At 53.0% G+C, this 12,087-nt stretch overlaps 1 protein-coding gene across 1 annotated transcript in view; it reads left to right on the top strand.

The window, feature by feature from the left end:
• The window catches only part of LOC140413224 (2'-5'-oligoadenylate synthase-like protein 2), a 126,122-nt gene extending 120,217 nt beyond the window's left edge, over window positions 1–5,905 (top strand). The window contains exon 10 of the mRNA XM_072500892.1: window positions 4,726–5,905. Within this exon, the coding sequence (XP_072356993.1) occupies window positions 4,726–4,983 (258 nt within the window). The 3' untranslated portion in view covers window positions 4,984–5,905. The remainder of the gene's footprint in view (window positions 1–4,725) is intronic.
• The last annotated feature ends 6,182 nt before the right edge of the window (window positions 5,906–12,087 follow it).

Raw genomic sequence — 12,087 nt, 5'->3', positions numbered from 1 at the left:
CTGTTCCTATGTCTGGATGTTCGGGTCTTCAGACTTCTGTACCATCTGCCTGATGGAAGGGTCTGGAAGAAGGCAATGCCTGGGTGGGTGGGGTCTCTGACAATGCTGTCTGCCTTCTTGAGGCAGTGGGAGGTGTATACAGAATCAATGTGGGGGTGGCAAGCTTGTGTGATGCATTGGGCTGAGTTCACCACACTCTGCGGTTTATTGCGATCTTGGGCTGAGCAGTTGCCATACCACGCTGTGATGCAGCTGGATAGGATGGTCTCCATCGCACATCTGTAGAAGTTTGTGAGCGTCGATGCAGACATGCTGAATTTCTTTAGCTTCCATTGGAAGTAGAGACGTTGTTGGGCTTTCTTGACTGTTGCATCAACGCGAGTGGACCAGGACAGATTGTTGGTGATGGTTACCCCCAGGAACTTAAAGCTATCGACCATCCCCACTTCGGAGCCATTGATGCAGACGTCGGTGTGTGTCGTACTCCGCTTCCTGAAGTCAATGATCAATTCCTTGATCTTATCCGACATTTAGAGAGAGGTTGTTTTCGGTACACCATGCAACCAAGTGATTTATCTCCCTTCTGTAGTCTGACTCGTCGTTGTTTGAGATACCACCCACCATAGTCGTATCATCTGCAAACTTATAGATCGAGTTGGAGTTAAATCTTGCCACACGTCGTGTGTATAGGGAGTACAGTAGAGGACTGAGCACACATCCTTGCGGGGCCCCGGTGTTGAGGACTATTGTGGAGGAGGTGCTGTTACCTACCCTGACAGATTGTGGTCTGTTGGTGAGGAAGTCAAGGATCCAGCTGCACAAGGAAGGGTCAAGTCCAAGATTGCAGAGTTTGGTTATTAGTCTTGTCGGGATAATGGTGTTGAAGGCGGAGCTGTAGTCGATGAACAGCAGTCTTACATCGGTGTCCTTGTTGTTGAGGTGTCCGAGTGTTGATTGTAGAGCCAGGGAGATAGCATCTGCTGTGGACTGGATGCGGTGATAAGCAAACTGCAGTGGATCGAGACCATCTGGGAGGCTGGCGTTGATCCGTCTTATGACTAGCTGCTCTAAACTTTCATGATAATAGCTGTCAGGGCCACCGGTCGGTAGTCGTTGAGGCAGGCCACCTTGTTCTTCTTTGGTGCTGGTATTATGGTGATCTTCTTGAAGGAGGTGGGGACCTCAGAGTGGAGGAGTGAGGTGGTGAAGATATCTGCGAATACACTCGCCAGCTGGTCTGCGCAGGCTCTGAGCGCTCGCCCAGGGAGTCCATCGGGGCCCAGCACTTTCGCGGGTTCACTTTCATGAAGGCAGCTCTGGGCCGGGATTCTCCAATCCCGTGCCGGGTCAGAGAATCGGCAGGGGGGGGTGGCGCGAGATTCCTGCCACGCCACTCCGACGCCAGCCGATTCTCCGGCGCCGATTCTCCGGGGCCCGCGGGGTTGCCGCCGCGCCGGCCGGGGGCCGTTGAAAGCGACCCCACCCCGTCAATTCTCCGCGCCTCGACGGGCCGAGTGCCCGCCAAGTTCGGCTGAGTCCCGCCGGTGTAGGTTACGTGTGGTCCAACCGCTGGGACCTCGGAGTTCTGGCTGCGGGGACCATCCTGGTCGGGGGAGCGGGGGGGGTCCGACTCCAGGGGGGGCCTCCACGGTGGCCTGGCCCGCGATCGGGGCCTATCGATCGGCGGGCAGGCTAATTCCATGGGGGGCTCACGCCGCTTTTGATGCCGGCGTCAGAACCTGGCCGTGGGACCGGAGAATCCTGGCACTCTGAGATTGTAACCCTGAAGTATGTGGCATGGTGGCACAGTGGTTAGCACTGTTGCTTCACAGCTCCTGGGTCCCAGGTTCAATTCCCATTTGGGTCACTCTCTGTGCAGAGTCTGCACGTTCTCCCCATCACCTCCTCCTCCTTCGGGATGCCCAATGGCCCCTGGACTACTCTATGGGATGAAGGAGCGAGCAGAGCTATCCGCTGAGGCCCCCCCCCCCCCCCCCCGCAACCTGGCACTGCCAGACCTGGAGGCCCGCTCTGGTCTCAACCAGGGTCTGCTTGCTCGTGACCATGGAGCACAGGGAGTGGACCATCCCAATCAGGGACTGCACCACATCACCCTGCGACTGTGCCACCGGTTCTGGTTCTGTGACAGATCAGCCAGTGACTGCACCATCTCCCCCTGGGACTGGGCCACCTCCCTCTGTATCTATACCACGTCTGCCAGCGCCTGGGCAATGCCGCCGCCGATCCCAGCCATGACCCGCTGTGACTGATCCACAATCAGGAGCGTCGCTGCAATGTCCAAGTGTTCTGGCTCATGGCTGTCTGTGAGACGGCCGCCCTGTCCTGGGCCTCAGCCAGCACCCGCACAGAGTGCTCCAGGCCTTGGACATGCTGAACCATAGCCACAACCCTCGCCCCAATGCCTCCACCGCGGACACCACCCGTGCGGTGTTGGTGTGGGTGGCACTCATGGTCGGCACCACCTCCTGCTCCTCTACATGATTGGACTCCTCCAACACCCTCCACCATCCCAGAGACGCTCACCTCGAACTGCACCTGCAGGTGCTGGATGCTCGCCTACAACCCCTCATATTGCCCTTGTCTCGCGACTGCATCTCCACTATAGATGGGTCTGTCCGTTCCAGAAGCCTTCTGGATAGTAGCTAGTTCCTTGGGTCAGCCTGCCCTCCAACCGTCCGCCCGTTCGAGCGTTCCTACCTCCACCTGATGTACCAGAGCATCTGTGTGGTGAGCACCAGATAGTCTCCCAGGAACCTCTTCACTGAAGTGCCCAACCGAGGCGAGTGTCTCTGGGATGGTGGAGGGTGTTGGAGACAGCAGTGAGGGGAAATCAGTATCATCCCCGGGCTCGAGCTCTAGGGTGTCTTGCACCTCGCACCGAGGCTGCGATCGTGCTGCTGTCCTTGTCACTGCTCGGCTCACGTGGGGAGCTCAGGCTGTGGCTCTGGCTGGGGGCGGGGTGTGCCAGATGGTCCCAACCCATCCCCAGCAGGCCCTGCAAGACAAGGCGCAGGGGGGGGGTGGGGGGTGGAATCGGGGTTGTGGGGTGAGGGTGGCGTGGAGGTGAGGGTAGTGTGGGGGTGGTGTTGGTGGGCAGTTGACACACGTGGCATGGGGAACCACTGCTCAGCAGGGTCTCACTTCCTCATCCACGACCGACCTCCACCCCGGCGACTTTCCTTTCCTCTGGGCCACCGACCACGGCCCTCTGTTCAGCCATGGTGAGGGGCCGCAGGTCCAGCGGTCCCCCCTCCAAGTTTTCTCCCGCTCACAGCGGATATGGACGGCCTTCTCCTTGGGCAGGAGTTGGAGGGGGCGGGGACAGAAAACAACAGTGTTAGACACTCCGACACATGCAGCCCAGGAGGTGGGTAGCTGGTGGCCTCAGGGGCCAGGGCACCCGGCCACGGCGGCCGGTATGGTTGCGCATGTGGTGGGGGGGGTGTCAGAATCATAGAATTTACAGTGCCGAAGGAGGCCATTCAACCCATCGAATCTGCACCGGCTCTTGGAAAGAGCACCCTACTGAGCCCCACGCCTCCACCCTATCTCCTTTAACCCCGTAACCCCACCTAACCTTTTTGGACGCTAAGGGCAATTTAGAATGGCCAATGCAGCTGACCTGCACATCTTTGGACTGTGGGAGGAAACCGGAGCACCCGGAGGAAACCCACGCACACACAGGGAGAACGTGCAGACTCCGCACAGACAGTGACCCAGTGGGGAATTGAACCTGGGACCCTGGCGCTGTGAAGCAACAGTGCTACCCACTATGCTACCGTGCTGCCCGTCAGGTTACAGGTGTGTGGGAGGGGGTTTGTGCCAGGGGCACAGTGCTGCCTACTCACCATGGCTGCCTAAGGAGGTTGTGCAGTTTCTTTCTTCACTGCCTGCCGGTCCAGATGGTGCTTCTGATGGCACTGACCACCTCTGCCACCTGCGCCCAGGAAAGGCAAACAGCGGCGGCTGGCAGACTCCTACCTGGGCCGGGGTACAAGGTGGCCTCTCCTCCACCACGTCCCGGGGGGTCTCCAGCTCGGCATCAGTGAAGCGTGATGTTGCTCTCGTCGCTTCCATCTTGTTGGTTGGGATGGTTTGTGTGGGGAGTGAAGTGTGTATAATGCGGCTGCAGCTTGTCAACCTCCTGAGTGTCAATCTCGGACCCGATGGAACCCGCACCGTTTCTCATTGGAATTGATTGTGCTCCACGTGGCTCCCATGCTCGCCCCTTAACTGTCGCTTAACTGGTCCAGGTGCGGTCGCCAGTTTTGCTGTCGTGATAGTCCACAAATCCTGCGCCGGCGCCAACACTTGGTCTCAGGAACAGAGAATTCAGCCGCAAATCTAGCCAAATAGAACAAAATGGTGAGATTATGAGAGCCAACCTAAAAAGTACAAGGCCAAAAATTCGATACAGGGAGTATGAGATGACAAACAGGAAGCTTATAGTGATACATTTTTTTAAAAAGAACTTTGTGTGGATGTAAAGTGCATTCAGTGATCGTACACTCGCAACTGATGACCACAATCGAGCAGGATCCAGGGTTACAACACTCGAGAACTGATTGTCGAGTCTGTCCTCCTTTCCGGCAACAGCAGGAAGCATTGAATTTCCTACTGAATACAGTAAGATTAGTGATGTACCTTGTACACAGACTGCATTTCCTTGTTTGGCTTACAGTATTTTATGCTTGTCTTTTCCAGCCGGTGAAAAGTGTTCGGGTTACAGTCATACCCATGGATATTTCGTGCTCCAGGCAACCTTTTTCCATGAGCCCTTTCTTACCCATTAGACATATTAAACAACATTTTGGGAATTTGCCCGGAATCCCAATGTCCAGTTGTTATCTGGAGTGGAATAACCAGACGCTGAATGAAAATTTGACACTGTCTGATTATAAAATTTTCTATGATGTTACTATCTGCCTGAAAGAACAAGCTGGCTGGTGTATCTTAATCTAACCAGGAAAATTGGTGCTATGTGGGTACTGGAGTGATGTGTAAAAATGTCAGTGTTAGCAAGCCATCACCTCCGAACAACGTAACAAATATGTTGGCGTGACGCACAATCCTATAATCTATGCTTTGCCTGAATAAAATTTTTGACACACTGAGCTTCTGATTTCAAACTTTCAAGTCGATTACTGGTGTTTCACATGGAGAACTTCAATTGGTGGGTAGTTTGGAGTAACTGGGATTATTCTCCTATAATAATCTTTATTGTCACAAGTAGGCTTACATTAACACTGCAATGAAGTTACCTTGAAAAGCCCCTTGTCGCCACATTCCGGCGCCTGTTTGGGTACACAGAGGGAGAATTCAGAATGATCAATTCACCTAACAGCATGTCTTTCGGGACTTGTGGGAGGAAACCGGAGCACCCGGAGGAAACCCACGCAGACACGGAGAACGTGCAGACTCCGCACAGACAGTGACTCAAGCCGGGAATTGAACCTGGGACCCTGGCGCTGTGAAGCAACACTGCTAACCACTGTGCTACCATGTACTCAGAGCAGAGGAGATTTAATGGGCACATTCAAACTTCTAAAAGGGTTTGAAGGGTGGAGAGAGAGGAACTGTTTGCACTGGCAGCAGGGTTGGTAGTCAGAAAATAGATTTAAAGTAACTAAAATTAATTTATGGGAGGGAAAAATGGGTGAGGTGGCAGGTGCGTGGCATTCATGGTATTAATTGGACAATCTGTCAAAGAATTAGCAGAGGCAAGGTTGGTCAGGTTGGCTACATTGACCTCTATCCATTGTGATATTCTCTCAGATTTCCACTACAATCAATTAATGAAATGTATATTTATTTGTTGGTGCTAATTTAAATTGTATGTACACCTGATATGGTCATTCAGATTTTAATAAACACAATTCTGATATTTGTGTATTATTGTTATTAATATTTGCACTGGGCTTTGAGCAATACTTTGTAGTAATCACTGATCTGTAATTTGACATTGTCTGATGTGGCTATTATTAACCCCTCTTGTGATACTATATGGTACACTGATACTAAAATGTTCAGATATGGGGCGGGATTCTGCGGGAATTGGCGGGGCGGGCAACTCCGGCAGGAAGGAGTGGCGTGAACCACTCCGGCATTGGGCCGCCCCGAAGGTGCGGAATCCTCCGCACCTTCAGAGGGCAGGCCAGTGTCGGAGTGGTTTGCGGCCCGCCGGGCAGTGCGGAAGGGGCTTGGCGCCACGCCAACCGGCGCCAAAGGGCCTCCGCCAGTTGGCGCACGTGCGGGAGCGCCAGCGTGTGCTGGCGTCATCCCAGCGCATGCGCAGTGGGGGTTCATCTCCGCGTCGGCCATCGCGGAGGACCATAGTGGCCGACATGGAAGAATAGAGGTGCCCCCACGGCACAGGCCTGCCCGCGGATTGGTGGACCCCGATCGCGGGCCAAGCCACCGTGGGAGCACCCCCCCCCCCCCCCGCACCCCCCCCCCCCCCCCCCCCCCCCCCTGAGGACACCGGAGGTCGCCTGCACAGCCAGGTCCCGCCGGCAAACACCTGGTGTAATATACTCCGGCGGGACTGGCCAAAAACGGGTGGCCACTCGGCCCATCGTGGGCTGGAGATTCGCCGGAGCGGCCACTGACCGGCGCGATTCCTGCCCCCGCCAAATTCCCGGCGGCGGAGAATTCGGCAGCAGGCGGGGGCGGGATTCACGCCGCCCCCCCTGGCGATTCACCAACCCGGTGGGGGGTCGGAGAATCCCACCCATGGTCTCAGTTTGCAGGCTAATTCTATCATGATAAAACAGGCATTACAACCTCACGCTGCCATTAATATTGATAAATCTTGGAATAATGTTACACCTTTTCATATTTCAAAGCACTTCACAACAAAGAAATTAACCATAATGTACTCCCCACGCAGATTGCTACACTTGATCCCAATTGAAGCCTTCAGTGCAGTCTGGGAGGAATGATCCATTTTCAGATGGGCCGTATTTCAAATTTCTTGGTGAATATCTTACTATTTCTTTGCATTATGATATTCGAGATCAATTTAATGAGACATCTCATTAAGCTTAGAGTTGTAAAATGATACACTTTTGTCAAGAAAATGTGGAAAATGCCTTTTACGAGGAGCCAAAAAGAAGAATGCGCACTTTGGGGAAGTCCAGGTAATGTGCATAGAAATCAAATAGATTAAATGATGGTGAAACATTTTTTTAAATGTGAAAAGGACATTGATATGAAGAACATTCATGTGTATCCCAGCAAAGGGTGCGATTCAGCGACCAAGTTACACCTGGCACAGATCGGGAGGTGCCAGGTGAATAGCAGTGGAGGCAAAATTGAGATTTGCGCTGGGCATGAACCATCTTGCGTTTCACCTGACCTGCTTCCAATGGCGAGTCCAAAATGGCAAGAATATTATTAACCCTCATTTGCATTCATTTCAATCTCATTAACGAGAGCCTGTCTGTCCTACCAAACTCTTCCGGGACAGAGCCCCGCTGCGGCTTCTATCCTGAAATTCAATTTCACCCCCTTTGACTGTGAGCAGCCTCTAGTTTCACAGCTGCAGGCTATTTCAAATGAGGAATTAGCCTTGTTAGTTGTGATAACATTTCACGCTGATATTTTTTCTCATCCCCATTCTCCTGCCTTATTCCCTTAACCCTTGATTCTCTAATTAATCAAGAACCTATCTATCTCTGTCTTAAAGACACTCAGTGATTTGGCCTCCACAGCCTTCTTCGGCAAAGAGTTCCACAGATTCACCACCCTCTGGCTGAAGAAATTCCTCCTCATCTCTGTTTTAAAGGATCGGCCCTTTAGTCTGAGATGGTGTCTGATGTGTTAGGCAGGTTGGTTCGACGTGGACTGCAACTCGATGCAGTGAAGTTAGAAACAGACGTCTGACATAGAAGATGATCCAACACTGTTTTATTCAACTTGAGAACTGCTGTACATATTCAGCTGTGGGTTGACACTCTACTAATCTGACTGATGACCTCATACTGGCCTGACCAGACTTACTAGCTACCGCATGGTGGTTGTGTTCGCTAGCTCGTGGACTCTGACTGTCTCAATAGCTGGGTCCCGAGAGAGCGGGAAACTTAATGTCCTGTGGGCTTTATAGTGGTAGTGTCATGTCTGGTGATTGGCTGTTCTGTGTTGTATGTTCACTGGTCGTCCTATGTGTCAATCACTGCCTGTCTGCATCTCATTATATACATGAGTGGATATTATGACATCTCTCTTTTAAAAAAAAAATATTCTGGAACGTGGAGGTATATACATGCCTGACTATGTACAAGTGGTGAGTGAATGAACATATGTACATGGGAAGGTGTCGATCGTGCAGATGCAGAGCAAACTGAACAAAATTTGCAAGAGTTAAGTCTATAGATTCAGTCTTTGTGGTGGGCGACGAATTCTTGTCGATCGCCGCCGAGGTGGATCAGGAGCCGCCAGCACGTGGAGAGGTGGGATCGCTGCCATTGTGGTGGTCGCGTGGGCAGACGGGATCGCTGGCAGATCGGTGGCCTCGTGGCAGGAGACATCCGGAGGAAGCATGATAACTGGCGGAGCACTGCGGTCAGGTGGTGGGCATGGAACTCTTCGCAACGCCCTTCTGTTGCGCCGGAGAATGGAGCCGTCAGCCATTCGAACAATGAAAGACCTCGGGGCGACCTGCTTGACAACAACAGCTGGGGCTGACCAACCGCCCTCAGGCAACTGGACGCGAACATGATCGGCTGGAGCCAGTGCAGGCAGATCCGTAGCATAAGCATCATATGTGATCTTCTGCTGGTCCCGGGATCGCTGCACTTTTTGCAGCATCGTGAGGTGCTCAAGGTCTGGAACATGGATGGCTAGAACAGTGGTCCTCAGGGTGTGATTCATGAGCAGCTGCGCCGGAGGCAAACCAGTCGACAGAGGGGTTGCCCTTATGCCAGCATCGCTAAGTTGAAGTCGGAGCCTGAGTCTGCAGCCTTGCGCAATAACCGCTTGGCAATATGGACCCCTTTCTCGGCCTTCCCGTTTGATTGCGGGTAGTGGGGACTGGAGGTGACATGACGGAAGTTGTAGGACTGTGCAAAATCAGACCATTCTTGGCTGTAGAAGCATGGACCATTGTCACTCATTACTGTGAGTGGTATCCCGTGCCTGGCAAATGTTTCTTTGCAGGCTTTGATGACATCAGTGTTGTATGTTCACTGGTCATCCTATGTGTCGATCACTGCCTGTCTGCATCGCATTATATATACACGAATGGATATTATGACAGTGTCCTCTGGTTCTAGTTTTTCCTACAAGTGGAAACATCCTCTCCACGTCTCCATGTCCCAGACGATGATTAGTGCACCGTATGTCCAGCAAACTTTGATGCCTGAACAGTGTGCCTGAACTCTAGAAGCGTCAACACAATAGAAGCAGCTGCCAACAATCAAACACTTAAGAGCAGGGCTTCACTACTGTTGACCGTCTTGTGTCCAAAGGGTAAATATGTGTGTTGAGTGGAGGGCAGCTGAGCACTGTCTCCCTAATGTTCCTGCAGAGGTCTGTTGTCTGGGATTTAGGGACTCCTGATGTGGCTGGGGATGAGTTCTCAGATCATGTGCGCCTCTGAATCATACACGTGTGTGCCCACTACTCAGGAAACATGCATGACAACTATATCCTGGGGCACCTTGAGATCCCCGGTGTCTTTGAGGACCACACCAGGATGAATCATGAGGGACAAGGATTACCCGCTGAGGTCATGGCTGATGATGCCGGTGCAGAGGCCTGAGCCCGAAGCAGAGACCCATTATAATGAGGCCCACGTTGCCACCCATATTGTTGTTGAGCTGTGCCTTGGGTGTCGAAAATGCCGATCTGATGCCTTGGCTACTTTGGCGGTGCCTTGCAGTCCCCCCCCCCCCCCCTCACCCTGCCCCCCCCCCTCCCGCCCCGGAGGGTCCTATGCTTTGTGGTGAGCTGCTCTGCCCTCCACAATCTGACACAATAGCAGGAGACAGCTGGAGAAGCAGAAGGAGAAGGAGGGGCATGCAACCTCATCTGAGGAAGAGGAGGAGGCAGGCCAGAAAGGGCTAGAAGACGAGCACGAGGACGAGCCAGATGATGGACAGGCGGCGGCAGGGATCCTGGTAATCATTCGCTGCACTCCCTCCATAGCAAGACCATCCTTGTGTGCAATTTTGGTGTCCTTATCTGAGGAATTATGTTTTTGCTATGGTGGGAGTTTACCAGGCTGGTTGCTGGGATGGCGGGAGTGTCATATGAGGAGAGACTAAGTCGGTTAGGATTATATTCATTGGAGTTTGGAAGAGTGAGAGGGGATCTCATAGAAACGTACAAAATTCTAACAGGATTTGACAGGGTAGATTCAGAAAGAATGTTCCCGATGGTGGGGGAGTCCAGAACTAGGAATTAGGGGTCATCATAGAATTTACAGTGCAGAAGGAGGCCATTCGGCCCATCGAGTCTGCACCGGCTCTTGGAAAGAGCACCCTACCCAAGGTCCACACCTCCACCCTATCCCCATAACCCAGTAACCCCACCCAACCCTAAGGGCAATTTTGGACACTAAGGGCAATTTATCATGGCCAATCCACCTAACCTGCACATCTTTGGACTGTGGGAGGAAACCGGAGCACCCGGAGGAAACCCACGCACACACGGGGAGGATGTGCAGACTCCGCACAGACAGTGACCCAAGCCGGAATCGAACCTGGGACCCTGGAGCTGTGAAGCAATTGTGCTATCCACAATGCTACCGTGCTGCCTCATAGTTTGAGGATAAGGGTAACCTTTGAGGATAACCTTTTAGGACTGAGGTGAGGAGAAATTTCTTCACCCAGAGAGTGGTGAATCTGTGGAATTCGCTATCACAGAAAGTACTTGAGGCCAAAACATTGTGGGATTTGAAGAAGGAATTAGGCCTAGCACTTGGGGCTAAAGGGATCGAGGGATATAGGGGGAAGGCGGGATCAGCGTATTGAACTTGATGATTAGCCATGATCATAATGAATGGTGGAGCAGGCTCGAAGGGCCGAATGGCCTCCTCCTGCTTCTATTTTCTATGTATGTTTCTATGTATAGCTATGACACCCCAATGGTGGTCTCCTCGGATCTGTCCTCTGAGGTGGTCTCCTGGATGCCGGGGGCGGGGGGGGGGGGCAGCGACTCCAAAATGGCCTGGCCTCATCAGATGGTGATCCTGCGAGACAATGAACATGTGGTCGGTGAGAGGGAAGGATCATTTTGTCTGACATGACCTATTCACTTGAGAAAGGTGAAGGGGTCCTCACCTCTCTGGCACAGGCCAACCTTGCTATCGGTGACTGCTCTCTCCTCGGGTAATCCCGCAATTTCCAGAGGCTGATCCTCATAGGGGGTGAGGACTCGAATCTCTGGGATTCCTCCCCCTGTCTTGGCCCTTTCCCGTTTAGTATGGGCTTTCTTCTCCTGCGGGGTCAAAGAGAGGGTATTATGAGCCGTAGGCTTGATGGGTCAGGAGGGCCTATAGCAGGTGAACATGAAGGGATTGTGCCTGTGGGTGACAGGGGGTGCTGAGGAACAAGCATGGAGAGTGGATGTGGGCAGGGTACAAGGTGTCAGCCAGCGGGTTGGTGGGGGGTGGGGGGGGGGTTTGGAAACTTGAGGGGTGGCAGATGAAACTGATGCCAGGAGAGAGATGGTAACATACCCTTGCAGCTCGCTGGAATTCGTTTGGCTTCTTCCCACATTGGGCGCTAGTCCTCCTTGTCATGCTGCCCACACTGACAGCCACTGCCTCCCAGATGCCATCGCTCACGCTGCTGCTGGTCCTCCGAGCCCCTCGGGCAAACAGAGTACCCGGCCTCTCATCCACAGCATTGAGACGTCTTGTGAGGTCGCAATCCCCAAAGCGGAGCAAGGCTGCACGCTGCCATGCTTGTATGTTGAGTGGTGGAGTGGTGAGGGAGCAGCCCCCTCTTGTTAGCGCCGTGATGCTGAGGCGAATCAGATGGCGAGGGAGCCAGTAATGGCGAAAATCCTGTTGGACTCATTTTTCCCAATAAGTGTCATTGAATACAGGCCAAGAGCTCACCA

The sequence above is a fragment of the Scyliorhinus torazame genome, chromosome 1, assembly GCF_047496885.1.
Source record: "Scyliorhinus torazame isolate Kashiwa2021f chromosome 1, sScyTor2.1, whole genome shotgun sequence".
Lineage (NCBI taxonomy): Eukaryota > Metazoa > Chordata > Chondrichthyes > Carcharhiniformes > Scyliorhinidae > Scyliorhinus > Scyliorhinus torazame.
The sequence above is the reverse complement of the archived record's forward strand: the minus strand, read 5'-3'. Positions and strand labels throughout refer to the sequence as shown.